General features: G+C 47.7%; 1 protein-coding gene across 13 annotated transcripts in view; it reads left to right on the top strand.

Annotated features, from left to right (window-relative positions):
* LOC138526302 (LIM and senescent cell antigen-like-containing domain protein 1) overlaps positions 1–20,362 on the top strand; it is a 548,584-nt gene that overhangs the window by 453,268 nt on the left and 74,954 nt on the right. For all 13 annotated transcript variants that reach the window (XR_011283543.1, XR_011283548.1, XR_011283545.1 and 10 more), the window contains 2 exons: positions 18,781–18,847; positions 19,807–19,927. Coding sequence is in view for 4 of the 13 variants with exons in the window: in XM_069636882.1 (XP_069492983.1) it covers positions 18,781–18,847; positions 19,807–19,927 (188 nt within the window). In the remaining 9 variants the exon portion in view is untranslated. The remainder of the gene's footprint in view (positions 1–18,780; positions 18,848–19,806; positions 19,928–20,362) is intronic.

Below are 20,362 nucleotides of genomic sequence, written 5' to 3'. Positions count from 1 at the left end.
AAGGGATGGCTGGGTGGTCTGTCCAGATGAGGGGGTTTAGGACTGGATACAGAGATGAAGTCGGAGGAGCTGCAGATTGCATTGTGGGTGTGGCTGCAAGTGAGGGTGGGACCTGTGTCATGCAGGGAAAGGTTAAGTGCCTCTAGACTGTCAACTAGGGGTTGGGTCATGGAGCTCAGCTAGTAAAACACTCATTACTGAGTTCTGTGTACTCTGTAGATTGCAGTTCCGAATCCCAACAGTGCCAGCTCAGTCTTCTGATTTTGTTAAATGCTTACCAGTTTTGTTTCGGTAATAAATGTTGAATAACCATGTTATACGTAAAGCACATTGACAAAATCACTGTATAAATAACAAATCATTATTATTTAGGGTATAGCCTTTACAGCGTAGTCCAACCTTCCAAGATTGAATCGCGCGATTACAGTGCACATCTCGGAAGAAAACACAACGCCTAATTATAATCGAGAAAATATTTCTTACTTATGTCCCTTGTCCTTCAGCGTTTGTAAACTTCCACAGATGAATGTGCTATCCCAGGCTTCCTAGCTAGCAGAAATGAAGAACTAGATTGGTGCAAAGAAATGTGCTAACCCCGTTCCTCCACTGGCTTCTGTTGTTTTTATGAAAAGGGTGGTCCTTCTAAATCAGTGAGCTCTAAATGCGTCCTCATTTTAAGTGGGTGCTTTTTAAGTTCCAAAAGTCTTTTGGCATCCTCTCAAAAAGAGAGTGAAGACTTTTGGAAGTACTTGCAGTTCAGACACTACATGGGGCCTAAGATAATGTCTCGATCAACCTCATTTTGAAGAAAACCTGAATCGATAGTGAGGGTGAACCGATGGAAGAATTGAGGACACAAAGTCTAGAGACTTGGGCATAGAAATAGCTCATCAGGACTGTTTGGTAGAGTATGGCATACGTGTTTGATGGACTCAAATATGAAGCTAGTATCTGTTGTTTATAGTCAACTGATATCCTTCAAAATGTGCATTTCGAAGGGATTGTGTCCTCCGACGTATTCCACATCTATGACATGTAATGTCCACAGCTGTGCAGTTCGGAAATTTTTCGGCAGAGTGAGTCTTGTGTCAGTGGCGTTGAGCCGATGTCCTTCGAGGGCCTCCGTCGAGGTACCACGTCACCGGATGTTTTATATAGGACGCACAGCGCCCATTGCCTCAGTTCTGGTTTTTACGACAGTGAAAGTGTACAGCTTCGTGAAACTCGCCACGCCTCCTGTGTATCAGCGACTTTTATGATGTCTATTTCTTCGATCCCCTCCGTCTCCAAGGTCCGGGTTCCAAGCTTGCCGGGACTGCAAGTCCAAGATGTCGTCGACCGACCCCCACCATATTTGTTTATGGTGTCTGGGTGAGTCGCACGACACAGACGACTGCTCGAAATGCCAGTCTCTCACCGCCAAGGCCTTGCGTGAAGGGAAGGGGAAGCTCAAGGTAGGTAGGGGGCCCTCGAAGTCCCGTAGGTCCGGATCGAAGTTTAGAGTTTCCACCGACTACTCGAGGGGCGACCCTCTGCGTCAGGAGGAGACTCGTGGTTCTCGGGTCCCGGAGTGGTTCCTGCCATTCCTCCTCCTCGCAGCACTCTCGGAAGCGCCGGCACCGGTCGCCTTCCCCGTCTGCCTCTGAGGATGGTGTCGTGCGTAAGGTAGCCTGCCCCACGAAGTCCTCGACTCCGGAGGAGTGGGCAGCTTTTAAAGAACAAATGATGGCTATTTTCCAGGCGCAAGGCACGGTTCCTGTCGCGCCTTCTCACAAAGCTGGCAGAAAACGATCTCGAACCGTGGCTCGCACGCCTTCGGCTCGGGCTCGCACCGCAACTCGCACAGGGAGCCCTCGAGGTCCCATCCGGACAAGAGACCTGCGTCCAGGTCCTTGTCCCCAGCGAGACCGTTGCTGCCTGTGGAGGTATAAACGCCAGTCGGACTCGGACGACACTTTGCCGTCCTATAAGCCTATGCCTGTAGCGGCGGCGACGCCGAAGGTCTCGGCATGGACTCCCGCGGCGAAGGTTCCAGTTTCGAAGCCCTCGGCGCCATCTGCGATTTTTGGGCGTGATGTGTCTGGGTAGTTCCCTGAAGAGGTGGATCGGCCCAGGAAGGCTACCTCCAAGTCTGGGAGGCCTGTATTGGGCCCCTGACCCTCTTCTGTCCCTTTGGCTGGGTTTTCCAAACCTTTGGTTGACATTTTGAACAGGAGGAAAAGTCAGACCTTGAAGATCCTGTTTCTCAGGATGAGGCTTGTAAGAGGATTCAATTCAACACTACAGCTAAGTCAACGCCTAGTCTATAATACTGAATGAAAACCCTTATTGATATATCTTTAGGTCCAGTTCATGCGTTCTGGATGACTACCCCTGTATAACACCCCTCTCTTGGAATCCCCCTGACCCCACTGAGCCACGAAGTAGTTCTGTTTTGCAAGTTAAAAGGGTTTATTTGATAATTTAAACAATAGATATATATATGACACTTTATAATAAATTAATAATTGAATATCACACTTAATCTGATATGATACAGATTAACAACAGAGAATCTGGCACTAGCCCACTTCTTTATAATTACTAAGGAGTTGAGATGAAATGGATAAGGTAGCACACTGGTAAATAGGTACAGAAGGATAATGTGGTAGAGAATGCTTTATAGGGTTCAAGGAAATGCAATACTCAATGAATGCAGTACAGAAAATACTCAATATGATTTCAACCAAACAATGTAATCACTTTTCTCTGGCTATTCACTCCCCCCCTCTTTATGCAATGCAAGGAAATGGAAGGAAGCACACAGTTCTCAGAAATGCAATCAATGTAATCAGTTCAATCCAGCAAGCTTAGACAACAGAACACAGATAGGAGTTTTGAAATCACAGGCCCAAATTGCTTTGATATGTGCTGGCAATGAATGAGAAATATGCTGGAAACGCTTTTAATTCCCTTTCAGAGGTTCAGGGTGAGTGGTATCTAGTTAATATTAGTCCAGGCTCACACTAGCAATGATGCAGGGATAGTTAGCAGGTTAAACGAATTTCTGGCAAATGGAAAGCAAACAGCAGCAGTTTTTACATGTGAAGAAATTGCAAATCGCGGTAAAATTCGCGGATGCGTGTTCCGCGATTGCGGTAAAACTATAAGGGGTAGGAATGCGGTTCTTGGTGCGATTCAAAGCTACGATTCTAAGCTATCAGAGGAAAGTTACTGCAAGTCTCTAGCCCAAACGGTCGCGGAGATATGAGCGATTTAATAAAGGTCGTTTTTGGGTTTGCAAATTTCAAAAGCTCAAAATGACAAGTGCAGCTTGCAACTAGAAATGACAGGTGACAGCTAGGAGGCAGTTCTACTTAGGTTAAATAGATTGAATTAGATGAATTTAAACTAAGAGATTGGTTCTACACAGTTCTGCTGGGTACTCACACTATATTCTTGGATTAAATGGGCCTCATCACGGATCTGGTCAGGGTTTTAGACTGGGCTCTGGTCACTCTCTCTGCTGGTCTGGGTCTCTCTGGTCTGGTCGCTTAGTACAGCACTGCTTTCTCTCTGGTCTGGTCTCTTAGTACAGCACTGCTTTCTCTCTGGTCTGGATAGATTGAAGTCTCTAGTTTGGCTTTCTGTAGGTTGATGAAGGTAAGTATGGATTTTTCCGGCAGAGCGTCCCGCTGCAGATGGATTTGGAAGGTCCCTATCTGTCCTGTCTGTCTGCTTTTATGTGTTTAGAATGTGGGTGTGTTCTAGCATCACTGACCCTACCTCTCTCTCAGCTTCTAATTGGTCAAACTTTCATTCGTCCCCTGATTGGCGAACTAAGTTGTGTCAGAGTGATGTCAGCCATTTATGATCTCTTGAAGAACCTCCCTTATCATCTGTGCACCCAAATCTATATATGATCAAAATACATACTTCAGAGTTACACAGTTGCTTGAAATTACATATACATGGTGTGGCTGAATTTAGCCATGTCTCTGTCCAAATCTGCTGTTTCTAGGAGCTTGCATTCACAAATGGCAACTTCTAGCACTTTTTAATGTGCTAAACAACATTGGATCTTCATTAAATTTTATACAACTGTTCCTCACATATCTACCCACATACCAATGCATTTTCGTTTGTCTAGCTGAAACAGGGAGTCTGTAATATTAATAAACAATGGGGTTTTGCCCCAGAACATCACACAAATTCGAGTTTAGTCTTGAATTAAAGGTACATTTTTTAAATTAAAGCTCTCAAAGTTATACATTTCTGTCATTTGATTACAAAGAGTTATCAGTGTTTTTGTAAAATATATATTTTACTTCCAATTCAGTCCTCAGAGTGTTGAGGTCCGCCTCCAAGACTTGGGTGGGTCAGTCACAGATCTCTGCTGGCTGGCAGATCTTTGTTGACAGCAAACATTTCAGAATTAACATATTCCTTTCAGAGGAAAGGGTCCTTTGTGTGGTGTCCGGCAAGCTCACATCAGGAGGCCAGGGGGCCACTTTGCATTTAATTAACAGAACCCTGTTATTTCCTGGCTTCTTGTGTTGAGTTCTGAAGTGTCAATAGTTCCCAGACAGGCAACCCCTTTGAACCTTTGATGAAATAAGACCCCTTTTCTTTGCATTTAGACAATCTTGCAAAACAGCTCTCCTGTCAGAGTTTAGACCGCTAGCGCCACCATCGGGATTTTGTTGGCACTGCATGCAACTTTGGAATTTTCTTGGATTACTGCATTCTAAACAGGAATGGTTCTTACATGGTAGTAAATCCTTGCTTAACATTGTTTTGATGGGGCTCCTTATAGTAAGATGGTTATGTGGAACCCCACAAAAAGGGTTGAATCTTTAAAGTGGTCCAATGAGTCACGATTTCAGCAACTTTTTGACATCAGTAACAGTGGATTTTGTTAACAAAGACCTTTCTTTACACTGGTGGGTGGCAAGTTAGGTAACCATTTTGGTGTGCGCACAACTGCGCAGCTCTCCTGGATTCTGGGATGAAATGATGGGCGGCGACAGCGCATCCCCATCTTTACCCACTCCAACGATTTATTTTTGTTCTGGGGCAAAATGATGGGCAGCGACAGCTTAATCCCCACATTCACCCCGTCTAATGATTCCACATGGGTCAAAACCCTCCACAGGCTCCGGGATTGTTGGGTGACAGTCCCTTGGAGGAGTTGAGGTAGGCCCGCCATTATGCCAGTGGCCTGGATACTTCTCCAGAGATAGTTTGGTAGGCCGGAGCCAGGGGCTCATGCAGACTCTTCCTACAGGCAGCTCATGTCTAGGGTCTCCGAATATCTGGGTTGGTCCAGTTCTCCTAAGGATTTTATTCAGGATGACCTTAGTGACATCTTGCACCATGGTCCCCCCTCTGACCCGGTATTGCCCGTTCATCTTACGTTGCAAAAAAGGGTGTCCTCGACTTGGCAGACCCCGGAATCTTTTCCGGTGGTGAATAAGAATTTGTTGTAAAAGTACCGCCCCCGGCTATTTGTCTATTCACCCCACTCCTGAGAGTTTGGTGGTTCAGGCGGCTACGGCCACCTCGAGGCAGCAGGCGTACGCTACCATCCCTCCAGATAGGGACGACAAGTGCTTCGACGGATGGTCTCGGAAGGTCTTTGCCTCAGGGAGCATGGCACTGAAAGCTGTCCACTCCACATGTGCCTTGGCAAGGTTTACACCTACTCTGTGGAATTGTGCGTCCTTGGCGGCTGAGCATATTCCCGAGGGGGAGGAAAGGGATGGCTTCCTAGCCCTCATGCGAGACGGCAAGAATGCTATGTGTGAATCCCTTCAGTCGGGTTTGGACACGGCAGACTGTCAGCTGGTCCATGGCTGCAAGCACCGTACCACGCAGGTTTGCGTGGTTGCTGAATTCGGGGTTTACACCTGATGTGCAAGCCCATCTTCTGAACATGCCCTTTGATGGTGTTCATTTATTTGGCAGCAAGGCTAACAAGAGCCTTTAGAGGTTGCAGACCTTCAAAGCTGCAGCAAAGTCTTTGAGCGCTGCAGTATGTCAACCTCCGCCTTTTCGTCCTAGGGGACAGCAATGGAGGGGAGGTTCCTTACGTTTCTACTACTTCTTTGGTAGATTGAGAGGGGCTGCCAGTCAAAGGGGCCTAAGAAAGAGTACCTGTGGTGGTCGGGGGAACTCGAGGTGCCAAAGCCACTCAAGCAGTTGCCGCTTTGCCTTCAGGCACTGTCACAGCTGCTCCACATCAGTCATGAGGCCATGTCCCATGGTTCGCCGGTTGGGGGCAGACTTGCGCAGCATCTTGGAGAATGGCGTACCATTACTTCAGATGCGTGGGTTCTGGATATCATAGCCCACGGCTACTGCCTTACCTTCCTTCAGCGGCCTCACCACAATCCACCGGGAAGCTCTCTATGAAGCATCCGGATCTGCTCCTTGCGCAGGAAATACTGTCCCTGCTGGAGAAAGGCGCCATAAACTGGTGCCTGTAGCGGAGAGGAACAAGAGATGGTATTGCCCTTCTATTTTGATCCCAAAGAAAAACGGGGGTTTGAGACCCATCATGGACTTGCGTTGGTTGAACAAGCTCCTCGGGAAGGACAAGCTCAAGATGGTCACTCTTTCTCAAGTCCTCCAGGCCCTTAACTCCAGGATTGGTTGATGTCTCTGGACCTCAAGGATGCTTACTTTCATGTGCCGATTCATCCCAAGCACAGGAAGTACCTGAGGTTTGTGGCTGGCGACTCACACTTTCAGTTTTGGGTCCTGCCATTCGGATTGATCTCCGCCCAGAGGGTCTTCACCAAGCTGATGTTGCTTGTGGCAGCATACCTCAGGAGAGGGGGGATTCATGTCTACCCCTACCTGGACGATTGGCTGATCAGGGCACCTTCTCCCGAGCAAGCCCTGGATCATCTCAACGTCACCTGCCATTCCCTTCACAAGCTGGGCTTCTCCCTGAATTTAAAGAAGTCGCATTTGACACCTTCCCAGTGGCTCTAATACATTGGGGCAGTGCTCGACACGTCCCTGGGGCAGTGTTCGCCTCCCCAGGTGAGGGCTCATCACATTCTGCAGATGGTGGACAAGTTTCAACGTGCCCAGAGTCTCCCGGCTTTCAAATTCTTAAGGATGCTCAGCCTCATGGCATCCTGCATTATTCTGGTGCCAGAGGCCAGACTGCAGATGAGATCCCTGCAGTGGGCTCTGAAGATGCAGTGGTCGCAGTTCTCTGGCAAGATGTCGGATCCTGTTCAGATTCCGCTCTGTCACCCAGGATCTTCTATGGTGTGCCGACAAAGGAAATCTGATGAAGGTGAAACTGTTTTGCCAACCATGGCCGGAGGTGACGATCATGACGGATGCTTCCCTCACAGGATGGGGCGCTCATGTCGAGTTGACAGCCAGCTGCCGTTGGTCTCTTTCAGAGTCCAGACTCCACATCAATCTGTTAGAGCTGAGAGCCATCAGGCTGGCCCTGCAGCCTTTTCTGCTGTTTGTGCGGGGGAAGACTGTCCTGATTATGACGGACAACACAGTGGCTATGCATTACCTCAACAAAAAGGGGGGGCAGGGTCACTCCCGTTGTGCAGAGAGGCGATGCAGCTGTGGTTATGGGCCATCCAACAGGAAATCTCAATCTCGGCAGTTCATCAGGCCAGAGACGAAAACGCGGCAGCAGACACTCTGAGCAGGCAGAGCACGGTCTCTCACAATGGGAGATGGCTCAGGAAGTCCTTTTGGTGATCTTCGCCCTTTGGGGAACACCTCAAGTAGATTTCTTCACCACCAGTGTCAACCGGAAGTGTGAGAGATTCCCCCGAGAGGAGCCTTAGGGGGCGCGTTTATAGTGAAGTGGTAATTCCCACTGCTGTACGCGTTTCCTCCAGTCCCCGTCATTCATCAGGTGTTGCGGAGGTTCGGTTCCCGCATGATCCTCATTGCTCCTGATTGGGCCTGGAGAGCGTGATACCCGGACCTTCTCGACATGTCTTCCCTGCCGAGACAATCTGCTCTCACGGGAGGGGGGTCAGGTTCTCCATCCAGAGGTCAGGTCTCTCAACCTTCATGCTTGGTATCTGAAAGGTTGAGATACAAGGATTGGGACCTCCCGGATGTCGTGATGGAGGTGTTGCTCTCGGCCTGGCAGCCCGCAACAAAATCCCTGTAGCGTTGCCATTGGTGGAAGTTCTGCGACTGATGCAGGGTAGAGAACGTGGATCCTTTCTAATGTTCCATTCCTCTGGTGGTGTCTTTTCTGCTTTCTTTAGCCCACAACGGCCTTCAAGTGGGTACCATTAAGGGTTACTTGGCGACGCTGTCCCTATTTAAGCGCTCGTCTGAGGAGTGATCTAAGATTCCTTGTGATTTCACAGTTTCTGAAAGGACTGACTAATAGGTTTCCACCGTCCCCTTTCCAGGTGCCGGGTTAGGATTTGAATTTGGTTTTAAAGTTTCTGATGGGAGCTCCGTTTGAGCCCTTACGCTCTTGTCTTTTTGAGACTGTTGTCTTTCAAGGCTGTATTTTTAGTTGCGGTTACTTCCGCACGCAGAGTGAGTGAATTGCAGGCACTTTCTGCCAAGCCACCCTTTACTGTTTTCCATAAGGCCAGGGTTGTCCTGCGGGTGCGACCTTCTTTTCTTCTGAAGGTTGTGTCTGAATTTCATTTGAACCAGAAGGTAATTCTTCTGGCATTTTATCCTCCTCCGCATCCTGGTAAGGAAGAGGAGAGGCTCCATAGGTTGGATCGTAGGAGAGCTTTGAGCTTTTATCTTTCACGGATGTCCCGGGTCAGAGTAGATCAGCTCTTTGTAGGTGATGCTGGACACCGCTTGGGTCAGGCTGTTTCCAAACAGACCTTGTCCAGATGGATTATCCTAACTGTCACTGAGTGCTATCGTTTAGCGGGGAAGGACCATCTGGTAGGCTTACGGGCTCACTCCATTAGGGGTGTGGCTGCCTCCACTGCTCTACAAAGGGGAGTTCCTATTCGGAATATTTGAAGAAGCCACATGGGCTTCTGTCCATATTTTTGTTGAACACTATTCCCTGGATTCTATCCATGGGCAGGATTTGGCCTTTGGTAAGGCGGTCCTCTGTTCAGCCATTTGATTGGGTACTCTAAATTTCACTTTCTAAATTCTTTCCCGCCTCCATAGTCTGGTACTGCTTTGGGAGTCTGTCATAGATGTGTAATACGTCGGAGGACACAATTCCTTCGAAGAACAAGTTACTTACCAAACTGGTGACTTTCTTTCGATGGGATGGTCCAGCGATGTATTCCACATCGCCCTCCCAGCCTGCCCCACTGGAGAATTTCCTCTGTGATTGCAGCTTCAATTTCCGCAAGACTGTAGGCGGTTATACTGGCAGGAGACTGGTGCCACACGTTCTGAGGGAAAAAACTAAACTAAGGCAACGGGCGCCGCACGTCCTATATATAACATCCGGTGACATCGACCCTCGACGGAGGCCCTCGAGGGACATTGGCTCGACGCCATGGACGCAAGATACCCTCTGCCGAAAAATGTTTAAAGTGCACAGCTGTGGACATTGCATGTCATAGATGTGGACTACGTCGGAGGAACATCCCATCGAAAGAACGTTACCAGTTTGGTAAGTAACGTTCGTTTGACCCTTTGGCAGGGTTGTTGAAGAGAATGTTGGCACAAGGTTAAGGTGCCTTTCTAGGCATAGTTTGGGCGTTTTCTAAATCTGCCAACTATGGTTCAGAGTTTCTAGCTCAATACCAATGGTGACCGGTTTCCAGCCCCCTACCTCCAGAAAGGGCAATATTGGGTTGAGATCGATCGGAGGGAGATTTGGGAATGAAAGTAGCTAAATCTCTTGGCCTGGCCTAGAGCGTAGTGCACTACAGGAAACAAGTAACTTAAAGGGATGCTCGAAGCGTAGAATGATTTGATGTGTATAACCGTAACATATGAAGTTTGAACGTTGTTCCGCAACTGCAGTGATTTATAAAAGGGCAGTGTTCCGCACTTTTTCTTCTCACTTGAAATCTGAATTTAAGAAAAATGAAACGATAACGTGGCTATGCTTAGTATAATGTTCGGAGCAAAAGCTGCGGGTTTGCAGTATTTTATTTGCTTCCTACTGTATGCTGTTGACTATTACGTAGTCCTAATCCTTGAAACAAAAATAAAGGTTCTAAAAAAAAAGAAAACCGACATACATGAGCCTGTCCCCTGCTTACACTCGCACAGCTCCACGGATATGTTTGGATCCGAGGCACTGGTAGTGGCCACAGGAAGGTGCTCTATTATTGGTGCCTTATCTGAATGGAGGACATTGGCAAAAATGGATCTTTTCATTTTCACGACTTACTAGATGCAAAGAATATGGATTATGAAAGATACCAATTTTACAGTTAAAACCTATTTTTACTTACCTAGGAAGTCCCCCAGTGAAAAATGTGAAATCGTTTTTTCACTTCCTAAAAAAACAATTTTACTCCCGACCTGAAGTAAGTATCCTCAAAGGCAAGAGTTTGGGCTTTTGTGTTGGCCTGGGATTCAGATTTTCCAGGCACTGCCATAACAGTACTACGTTGCCATAAGATGGCAACAGCTTGTAAATCGTGTTGGTGCCTGTGCATGTAATGACTGTGACTGGCACATTCCTATCTAATGCTTATACAAGAGCCAATGCGAGTCTTTAACAGGAATTTAGTACAAGGAACAGGTGTAAGGGCACCTGCTGCTTGTAAATCAAGTGGCTGAAGGCACACTTGATCAATACCGTTTCATTACATCAAGAACTTGTTTGGGCTGGTTTATAGCTGCAATTAAACTATTACCTTTCAGAATGCTGCTCAGAAAGCAGAGATCTCTCGTGGGTGCATTTTTGGTGGGATTGGCTATAGGGACTATTAGAACCCTGGGCCAGTGAATACGCATTCGCTATTGGTCAATTTGGCCTTTTACTTGTTTTGTAGCTCGGAAAGTCGAGCACAAACAGTACTTCACCCCCTCTAGTGGCCTTCTTTAAATCATTTTCCTACAAAAAACATGCTTTTTACGTTTTCTTTAAATGCATGACAGCTAGGGGTCGCAGTGAAGTCTGAGAGGGACCCCTTTACTTGTCCCTCACTGGCAGGGTTGGCCTTAGCGGCAGCAGCACCCTGCACAAATTGACACCCCCAACCCTGCGGGCCCCTGATCAAGGCAGGGGGTGATGCAGGATGCGCCAAAAAATGTTTCTACCTCCCCTCTCCGGCTCCTCGCTGGGAGCTAATCACTGGAATAGGGCATTCATGCTAATGCAGGAGTGCTCTTTTCCAAAGCAAACCGCCTCACGTCGGAGCAAGGAGGTAATTGCATGAATCAGCACCCTATTATCAAATGCGCCCCGGGCAGACGCATTAAATAGCAAAAGGGCGCCTGCAGCGCCTTCTCCCATTACGCCAACTCGGGGGATCCCTTGAAAAAAAACTCCCCTGAGCTGGTGTGGCAGGGGGCTAATGGCACCCTTGGGGGAACGGTGTCCCAAGCGGTTCCCTGGCCCACCCTGCCCTAAGGCCAGCCCTGCTCACCCCCCCCTCCATTCCGTGAGCCAGAGCATGCACCTCCGGCTATGCTCCCTGACTTACCTTCCCTGTGTCCCTCACTCCTCACTTTGCACTCACTCACCCCCCTCAACTAGCCTTTCTCTTCTGTCCCTCACTCTTCTGTGGTCCTCGCTTGCCTTCCTGCACTCCTCTGGTCTCAACTTTCTGTGCTCTGTTGCACACGCACATCTGCTAACTCCTCCCGCTGAGGGCATGGTTCCAAGCCCTCTACTGTGCCCCTTTATAAACTTAAATATTCCACATGGAATATTTACCACCAAAAAACAAATAAGAAAGAAAATATATATTTTGACAAACTTTTTGTGTTTGCCCATGGGTTCTAATAGCTTTATAGACATCGCCCTCGGGCTGTACCCTCACTATGGGCCCTCAAACCTCGTTAACTCTGTCTTCAGGGCCCATAACGCCCGATACCGCCCTTGGTGCTGCAGGTCTATAAAAGTATACTATGACAATGGGCTGTCAAATGGTGGGCAAATAATCAAACCCCCACATGCTCTGTCCCTCTTCATCTCTCTCCTAGCTTCACTCCCCACAGCAGTAGTTTGACTTATATGCAGCGCTTTAGTGCCACCTTATAGCCAAAAAAAGAGGAGCCCTGTGTGTATCTACTGTTACTGCATGATTGAATTCCAAACTGGAATGCAATCATGCATTGTTGCTTAGAATATCTGTGACTTAGGTTTATGATGAAAAGAAGTTGGTGAGTATGTGAGGCAAAGTCCCAGGGGTGGTACATTGCAAATGTGTGCTTTCCTTGCAGGGTGGGTGTTACGTTCTATTATATTGTAGGCTTCTGAAGGAACATGCCCTTATTTTTTACGCTGCAGGAGAGCATTAAGCCAATATATCGGCACAAAGGTATGCTGGGGGCACTAATGGGTGCCACTGTAAGTTAAGAAGATAGGGGGGACATGAGGGACAATGACCGCTGTAAGAAGGCATGGTATCAAGACTAGACACATAAGTGATCACCGTTCAAGGGTCTTTATTAAACTGTATAGGTAGAGTGGCAGAATGCCCAATCTAAACCTAAATCTTGGATGGGAGCAAGCTACGACCATCAAATCAAAATAAGGCAGTCCTAGTGGCACGTTGTCAAATAAAAAGGCCTATACTAAGAAAAACCTATTGCCAATCCTTATGCTAAAATACAAAAGTGTGGGCTAGGGCTCATAAGAAAGTGTTCACAAAAAATATGTCCGGATGTGGTAGTCGTGGTCTCCATTCCCCACTTTTTGAGCACAGTACAAGGCGGGACTCTGGAGCACAGCACACGCTCGAGCTTTCCCAGCACGAGACGACAGTTCCATTTTCAGCTATCAGGATCTCCGATGGCCAAGTCTCTTGCTCTATAAAAAGTCTCTTGCCTTTGAGAGCCTGATGCGTTTCAAATTACAACAAAGGTTCCTTTCTGCTTGCACGTTGGGGTGATTCTTTCACCCCTGGATCCACCTCTTACGGACACAGACCCCTCAAACAGTTCCTATAAATATCAGGATCTTCAGAGGTTGTTTCTCTTGCTTCCGAGGATCTTATGGTTCAAATAATCAAACAAAAAGTTATTTCGGATTACACTTGGGGTGATGATTTTTCACTCTTGGGTCCCACTCTTCTTGGCCCAGACCATTCTCGAATATCTGCCTCCCCCAGTCGGGTTAACTCTGGCTTTCTTTCCTCACTCTTCCATTTGCTGAGTCCCAAGGGGGACAATCCACCTCCCTCGTATTTCACAAATCCCTTCACCTGTTGTTCTTCACAGGTCTCAATATCTTTTTACAACACACTGTTGGACGTCCCTCAGTCGGGTTCACTCTTGCCCCCAAGTGCTTTCCGTCGCTCTTATTAAGCGGGATATTTTCCCCTCAGTGTTTCACTAGTATTAATTCAATGTGGACCACCCTCTGCCGGGTTCACTCTAGTCAACACACTGTTCCCTTTGGGACTTTAGATTTTGCCCCTTTTCATCGGCATCCTTCGTTCGAGTTCACTTTTGCCAATCTCAGCTCTTTCTACGTTCTTAAAATGAGGTATTCACTTCCCTTATTCACGATCATCTACCGGTCAAAGACTCAACTGTACAGAAGATTTTACTAGACCGTCACGCACGGCGGTCGCTGGCAGCTGTGGAGACGCTGGCGTTGGAGCGGCCATTGACATGAGCCGTCACGCTGCACGCATCCTACTGCAGCGGTCCAGCCTTTCCGCCTCCCCACCAGCGGCGTCTTTTTACGTGCGGCAACCCGGAAGCCCGCACTTTGCAACCTATTCGCGTTAGGCTTCCGGGTTGGTACGCCTCAGTTCTTTCCTCCGCTCCAGTTGCCGCTCTTTCTTCCTCTCCCGTTTGCCTTCCAGGCATTCTTTCTGTTTCTCTGCCCACCTCACTCTGTGGGAGCTCCTCTCTCCGCTCCACTTACCTTGGCTCTCTCTCCCGCTCTGGCTCCCCTGTTTCATCCCCTCTCTGCTCATTCACTTAGTGCTCAATCACCAGTAGTGTTATATTCCCTTGGAACTGCTACCAAACACTACTCTCTGCGGATATCCCGAACACCTGGATCCTTCTAACTCACGCAGTCCTGCCTAGGAAGCTGTCGCCGTTATCAGCAAGGAAGGAGTTTTTTGCGCCTTTCGTCTTTTTCCCCTAAACCGGTCTGCCCCGGTTCGGGGAGCCCCATTGGCCCCGGGTTTGAGGGTCAAGGTGGCTTCCTCTCGAGGACCTCATCTACACTCCAGTAAAGAGGCTTTGTGGAAAAAGAGATTTGGAATCAAATCGGACGAGGAGATCACAGGTGAGCAGGAGGTTGTAAGGGGCACTCGGGAGACTGGGGTGAAGTTGGCTGATTCAAGGAGTGTGCCTGACAGACCCCCGTATGACCACTTTGACCCTCTTCTCGCCCTTCCTAAGGCCTTCTGGTAATAGTAGTTTCAACAATCAGGTAATCGGCCAGAGTTTCTCGAGTGAGCACCCACATGGTGCTTGGCTCATCTGCAGTTAGCGTTCCCCTTTTACATCAACCGTTATTTGTACATTCTGCAATCAGTTGTTGTTGGGCAGAGACCTGTGCAGTTCCCTCTGGGACCACTGCAAAAGATTTAGGACTACAGGTGTTTGGCAGTAAACCCACTTGGTAGCAGTCTGTACCATACAGATTCACTTAGTAGCTGTGGCTGAGCAGTCAGACTTCTCTCAAGAAGAGTTAGGCAGTATACAGAGTATTCACAATAGGTCAAGAACAAGTAAACACTGACCAGGGTTTAGTGTAAAAGAGATATCATTATTTATTTAAAACCACATCTAGAAAAACACACAGGCACTAATAATAAGCAATTCAAAAACACGGTCACTAAAAGATATACACTCCCTTAAAAGAATATTAGACCAGTCTTAAGTAAAGCTCCACTTTTTTTCAGACAGCGGTGAGCGCTTAACATAGATGGCACTCTAATAGTTTGTTTTAAAAAGGGAGAGAAAAGTAGAGAAACAGATCCCAACACTTTTACAAGAACATAACAAGAGAGGAAGGCAAAGTAAAACCGTGAATTCAGAGTCAGTAGGCCGGATCCACTTTAAGGGGATCGAAACGAAATGTGTCCAAGGTCACACGTTTGCAGTGCACAAAAGTCTTGGAATGATTCAAAAAGGAGTTGGACCAAAGAAAGGGAACAGTTAGAGGGTCAAGGTGGCCAGCTCAGTCCAGAAGGTTAAGGAGTTATTATTACCTTGTTGCAATCTTTAGAAAGGGAGGCCTGGCGGGCACGGTACCTTAAAGTGGTGAGAACGCTCCAGCGGGGGCAGTTGTTCCTGGCAGCGGATGCAAGTCGGTGCTTCGTCCGGGGGAAGAGAGGATCTCGTCGTGGAGGAAGACAGGAGTCTGTTGCACTGCCAGGGAAGAAACCAGCCGCAGAGTTTCTCAGGTACAAGGGGTGGTCCGGTGATTTGCTGTTCAGTGGTGAGTGGCTATCCGGCTGCCGGGGTGCTTGGCATGGGCAGTTCGACCACAAACCGGGCTGGGGTGCGAAGAAAGAAAGGTAAACTGGTTGTGCCCACCAGTCAGGGGAAGAAGCCTCTCCAGCCGGGAGATCTTCTCTGTCGTCGGGGAAGTGGTGAGTCGATTCCGCAGGGCTCTACCGGTGGTGTCATCGTGGTAGGTCGGCTCAGCTTCTCCCTCGTCGGATTCTCAGGTCCTGTGGCGACTTCTGAAGTTCCAGTCCCCAAAGCCCTGCTTTTATGCAGCATACCCCCATTCATTCAGCCTAGCTGTCACTCGACCATGCTAAGTGGTGAGTCGGCCGGCTCACCATTTGGGTCAATCACACAAGAGTGCGACTTGAGTTACCAAGGTAACTCAGTCCAGGGTGCCTAAACCCCCTCCCATACCCCCTGTGGTACGCAGACAGAGTGGCACCACTTTTGGAGGCTTCTGTGGAGAAGCCCCCCAATAAGTGGAACAAAGGGCTCGACTTGGGTTGGAGTCACAGAAGAGAACACAAACGCCATTTTAGAATCGAGTCTTGGCAAAAAATACCAACCGGAGAATTAATATTAATTAAATAAACCGGCGGTATGTTCGAGGCTATAAGAATTAAATAATTAAAGTTGGTAGCCTCGAACAATGGGAAAATCCCATAGGGAAATATCCGTGGTCGAATATAAAGTATTTTCCACTGCCACCAGCCAAACCTCGATCAAGGGGGACGGAGACGTGCCCCCTCGACTAACAGACCCCGGGACAATCGAATTGACCCGACCAGTACATCCACAATATGATGGTTCGTACTGGCTTCTGTTAATAATTTGGGACTAGTAAAGCCAATGGTGACTTTACATGCCGTGGGAGACAGTAGTCAGTCCCAAGGTATGGAGTCTATGGTGGGGTGTCACTATGACACCCCTGTGTTACTGCACGGAGGGTGCTGTGTAACACACATAGGAAAAACACATGAGACCCTATGGAGTAAAGGACCCCATAGCCCATAAAACACATTACCAATCAAAGGAATACCATAAATCATGTCCAAGAGTGGGAGAAAAAGAGTCTCACTCTTGGCAGGAGGAAAAAAACAAACTCCAGAAATCCAGCAAAGCTGCTGGGGGACTCACTAGGTTAGGAAATTCAGCCTAAAGAGAGAATTCTCCCTAACAGGTGTTCAACACAGTTTGGTTTCTTTATCGGCCCTCCCCTCGACTCACCGGCTGTGATGAACCGCTTGGCTTTCTTTATCGAGAGTAAAGGCTTTTACCACGGTAGCAGACATCTCACTCTGTCCTGCTTATCATCATAGGCACGCTACTTGTACCGTTGACATCTGCTGCAGCACACTTAGGCTATTGTTTGCGGTCTTACAATTCGTTCCACAAAGGTCTCACGGGCCTTGGTCGGAAAGGGCAAGGTCGCTTCTCTCCTTGTCACCCTCTTGGTTTGTGCCGTCTTTCTCCTTCTCTTGAACTGCCGTGCCTGGTTAGCCGCCTCGTTGTACAGTCTGCCTTGCTCGTATTGTGCTCTTGTGCTCCACCTTTTATCCCTCTGGGGAAGGGAAAGGGCCGTCGGGTGTCTGTGATTCAGGAAAATTGCCTGACCCTTGTGTTTGAACACGTTATGTAACAGGCTCTAACATTAATCTGTGCTCTTTTGTGGTGTGCAAAGGTGTTCCTGTTAGTAAAGGGGTGGTGTAGAGAGGTTGAGCGTCCTATGTAACAAGACGGGAAAGGGGGGGTTAACAGAAGGGGAATACCGCCTCTCACCCGTAGGTATTCCCGTTCCACGCCCAGATGACCTCGCATCCAGATGATCCTCCCTCACTGGTCCACCCCCAGGAACGGGTTTCAACAGCGATGGCCGTGTCCTGGCCACATGGATGACAGATCCCCAGGGTCTAGTTCGGGAGACACCTTCAGGTTTCTCACACCGCCCTTTGTTAGCGCACACTGGTGTACACCCAGTTTTCGTATATTTAACTTTTTCCTTTTTTATGAATGCACACGTTCAGTAATACGAACTGAATCGAGCCCTGGCCAGTATAGTAACAGGTGAGTAATGATGGTAGTCCTAGTCCAAACTATCTGCCATTCACACCTATGACCTACACAGATCTCAGCGAGCACATGAATACACAGGGCTGTGCTTTGAGCGCACTGTTAGGTTTTTTTTGTGTGTGATAGTGTACAGTTGTGAATGCATCGTGCTTCCCTTTCTTCACACATTGTGTTATGATTGAATCCATCTCTTAATATGCTGTAAGAAATTACATTGATTCTAATTATTCATGTGAAAGAATATGTGAACGTGTTTTTCCCCACAAAGACATTGAGGTTCCTTCAGGGGACAACCCCCGCTTTCTGAATAGTGTCTTGCTTAGAATTTAGAAGGACATGTTGATCAACTTAAATCCCGAGGCTGAGAATTCCATAGGATGGGTGCCACTCACACACAGTCAGTTTGGTCTTTGGAATCTAATTTTACTACACAGCTAAAGTCAATCAGTTGCCTCTCCCAGCACCACACGCTGCCGGTGGCAACAGTGGAGGCTGTGTTTTGGGTCCAGCTACAGAGTAGCAGCTGTCCACCCCTCCAATACAAAGGTCTACCAGGTGGGGGAGAAGAATTGATGCCATCTCTTGTGTTTAGAGGTAAGGGGCATGGAGAAGTCATTGGATAGCAGAGGTCCTCCTCCAGTCCTCTCTCTCCCCCGTAGTTAACACTCAAAGAACATTTGTTGCTGTCTGCATGGGGGGGGGGTTTAAAATGGGGTGTAGCAGGTATTTGAGTGCAACTGCTGACCCTTTCCTGATTGCACAGGGAGAAAGTAGGCAGTTCAGAGTCCCTCTCATGCTGTTTGTATGTTCACTGTCAACCAATTAATAAAATGATACTCTAGGTGACCAAATGTTGCATTCTGATGTTGGGAGTAGCCCGTGTTGTAATGTATGTCTAGTCTTATCCTCACCTTCTGGCCATGGATGAATGTTGGCGAGTGTTCCGATTGCTCAGGAGATTGTTGGGCGAGTGTTGTATTCGAGTGCTCCATGGATCTGTGTACGTGTAAATATGTACAATAAAGTCTCGGGGGAGGGAGAGAGATGGTTTTACTGACGTTTGCACCAGTGTTCCCCTCTTTCTAGTCCTAAACGATTCATGAAAGCACTTTGTGTGAATGTATGGAGCATGCGGTTACCCTTCTGTGGACTCGGTTTCTGATCATGTCTTTCCTTTCTCAGTTTGAGGGAAGGAAGTACTGCGAACATGATTTCCAGATGCTGTTTGCACCTTGCTGCCATCAGTGTGGTAAGTTTAACTTTTACACAAGGCCACACACCATTTCTCTAGACTTTTGACCATATAAGCACAAAATGTAAGTGTGTTCTTGTGGGGATGACAGGCATGGGTGTAATTTTAGGGGGGGACATGGGTGTTTGCCCCGCCCCGCAACTGTCATGGCACACCATTTTGTCCGCATTCATTTGGCTGGGGCACCTTTTCTTCAGATGTCATGTCCCCTTCCCCCCTAACTTTTTCAGCAAAGTTGCTCCACTGATGACAGGGGTGGGCAATAGTTTAGAGTCCAACCCTAGAGTAGATGTCGCCTAATGTCCTGTGCCTAGGCCCTTTGAGAGAGTAAAATGTTTGTCGGGCCCACCCAAGCACTGACCGTGGTAATGGTGTTTCATTAAAGCAGAACCAACCCTCTTCTTTTAAAGAGTTTACTTCCCCACCCGGGGCGTGAAGTTGAGAGTGGGAGATGTGGGGGCAGCCGCACTGTTTGTAGACTAGAGAATTATTTTTTTGTGGGTGGGGTGCAGGGTGTTGAATGTTGCTTCCATATTGCTTAGCACTTTGAATTTAGACATTTGCAATCTCCGTAAAAGTTAATTTTAGAAGTGATAAAACTTCTTGGCTGTGTTCTGTGTAACCGTGCCATGCCAGACTCCCACGCCTATCCCAATGCTCTGTGCAGACATGACATTTTTTAAATAGGAGAAGCAAGTGTATCCTGTATGTGGAGTTGCCCTTTTTTGGGATGATCGTAATCGGTATTTGTATCTGAGTGCCACGAAGGTAGCCAATGTCTGTAGATTAAAGGGTATAGTTTTCACTTTGTGCCATAGTGGGATGGGCCATAATGTCTTGTGTCCGTATTCATGGGGGACGGTAGATGGCAAAAGTGCGATTTTGCTTCTGCGGCATGTGAACCTCGATTTGTGTTTTTGCATTAATGTATTTTGGGGGGGGGGTTTGGTCTCCAGGAGAGTTCATCATTGGCCGCGTTATTAAGGCAATGAATAACAGCTGGCACCCAGAATGCTTCTGCTGCGACATCTGTGAGCAGGTGCTCGCCGACATAGGCTTCGTGAAGAATGCTGGCAGGTAAGCATGCATGTCCTCTATGATACTGGAGAAGAAACCAGACTGACAGGTTTTTATGGGAACAAATCCATCTCAAGTGCTTTGTAGAATTTTTTTAACTGGGCAAAAACTAGTTTGGGGAATTTTCCACGCACCTTAAACTAGGCGCGCACAATTTGTATTTATTAAACAGTTCTTTTTATGAGCCTGAGATATGCCAGTTTAATAGCATTCATTCCCTACAATGGGGTTTCTCTTGTGGTAATGTGTACATGTGTGTTTTCCATGGGCTATTTAAAGATTGGAACATGGGTAGCGGTTAACCCTTTACCCTTTTTCTTGAGTGGTTCAGTGCTAGAAACAGAACTACTCTGCTTGGTGATGTAACGAAGGAATGACTTCCATTACATTATTGTTCTAAGTATTTAAGAATCCTACAGATCCCTCGCTGTACCC

Source organism: Ambystoma mexicanum, chromosome 7p, assembly GCF_040938575.1.
Source record: "Ambystoma mexicanum isolate Mex_15411 chromosome 7p, UKY_AmexF1_1, whole genome shotgun sequence".
In the NCBI taxonomy this organism is placed as follows: Eukaryota; Metazoa; Chordata; class Amphibia; order Caudata; family Ambystomatidae; genus Ambystoma; species Ambystoma mexicanum.
Note: the sequence above shows the minus strand (reverse complement) of the source record. Positions and strands in the feature narration are given on the sequence as shown.